General features: G+C 47.2%; 1 protein-coding gene across 1 annotated transcript; it reads left to right on the forward strand.

Annotated features, from left to right (window-relative positions):
- Nucleotides 1-361: 361 nt before the first annotated feature.
- gpr17 (G protein-coupled receptor 17) lies at nucleotides 362-1,387 on the forward strand. The gene has a single exon (XM_030791329.1). It carries the CDS (start codon nucleotides 368-370, stop codon nucleotides 1,385-1,387), a length of 1,020 nt encoding a protein of 339 aa, XP_030647189.1. The 5' UTR covers nucleotides 362-367.
- Nucleotides 1,388-1,647: the final 260 nt, after the last annotated feature.

A 1,647-nucleotide genomic window follows, 5' to 3' on the forward strand; every position in this document is an offset into this window, starting at 1 on the left:
GAACCCATGCGTGTGAATAATAATGACCTTTATACTATTTTAATAAAGCTGACCTTCTGACCAGTGTTAAGAAAAATGTTTTGTAATTTTTTCCTTAGGGTTTCCACATGTTGTAAGTGGGTTCAGTGAATGGAGCGTGCTAGAGCACATTATTCCATACTTGACACTGATTTACAACCTTTGCAACCACAGAGTTAGATTAAAATTTAACTCTGATTTCATTTTCAAAGCAGCGTGTGGTAAATGGACAGGATACATAATACTGTAGTTTTGCTCTGATAAATTACACTCATTTGTGGTGTATTTGAATGTAAAGACAAACAAAATATTTTTTTTCTCTCTCCATATTCCCTCTCTAGTTGTGAAAATGGATTCATTTACCACAGAAGTACCCTTTCTGCCATCCAATCAGTCTTCAGAGGCCTGCACCCCACAGGAAAACACAGTGGAGAATATGATCTTTGGCAGTTATTACATCCTAGTCTTTCTGCTGGCTCTCAATGGAAACAGCCTTGCTCTGTGGATCTTCTCCCGCCAAAGAGGAACCTCTTCACCTGCCAATGTCTTCCTCTTACACCTGGCCGTTGCCGACTTGTCTTATGTCATCATCTTACCTCTTAGGGCCACCTACCATCTCACAGGTGGTCACTGGCCTTTTGGTGAAGTCCCCTGCCGCGTGGCTGGCTTCTTATTCTATGTCAACATGTATGCCAGCCTCTATTTTCTGGCCTGCGTGGCTGGAGATCGTTATTTAGCAGTCGTTTATGCAGTGCGCTCGCTGAAGATTCGTCGAGCTCGATATGCCCACATCGTGAGCTTTTCTCTCTGGGTTTTGGTAACGGTTTCCATGGCGCCTCTGCTGGTTACCAAACAGACGGCAGAGGTGGATGGCTCTACTGTATGCCTGCAGCTGTACCGGGAGAAAGCATCACGTCGCGCATTGGTCTCACTGGCTGTTGCTTTCACGCCAGCGTTCTTAGCCACACTCTCCTGCTACCTGCTGATCATCCACAGCCTCTGGAAAGGCTCTCGGCTGGAGCCTGCCTTGAAGATCCGGGCCCTCCGCACCATCGGGTTAGTCATGTTCATCTACGTCGTCTGCTTCTTGCCCTACCACGTGAGCCGAGCCACCTTCATCCTCGGATACGGGCAACCTCATCTGTCCTGCCTGACGCAACGCGGGCTCGCGTTGGCTAATCGGCTCACGTCCTCCCTCACCTGTCTGAACGGAGCCCTGGACCCCCTCGTCTACCTGTTCGGAGCGGAGAAGTTTCGTGGGAGCGTGCAAAGGCTTCTGTGCCGAGACAAGGCAGCAGGATCAGGGGCCACAAGTGGAGACATGAAAGGAACACATGAGAGCTCTATCAGCGCCAAGTCTGAGTTTTGATAAGAAAGGGGAGGGGCTTAGAGATCATCCTTCCATGACATGGAAGCTTCACCATCAAGAGAAGAAAGCAATGATCCACGAAAGTTCAAGAAGGGATTGTTCTCCTCCGCTGAACATTATAAGGGAAAGGGAGTGAAACATTTATGAACTTGCCAAAACATGTTTATACTTGTCAGACTTATTTTTTTCTGATAAGGTTAGCCTGACGTGTTTGTAAATATGACAGCAGCCTTAAGAGGCTGAAATGAGACATTTGAATT

Source organism: Chanos chanos, chromosome 14, assembly GCF_902362185.1.
Source record: "Chanos chanos chromosome 14, fChaCha1.1, whole genome shotgun sequence".
NCBI classification, from domain to species: domain Eukaryota; kingdom Metazoa; phylum Chordata; class Actinopteri; order Gonorynchiformes; family Chanidae; genus Chanos; species Chanos chanos.

What these genes read in the sequence shown, in the direction of transcription:
- gpr17 (XM_030791329.1), top strand. Translation starts at nt 368, where the DNA reads ATGGATTCATTTACCACAGAAGTACCCTTTCTGCCATCCAATCAGTCT.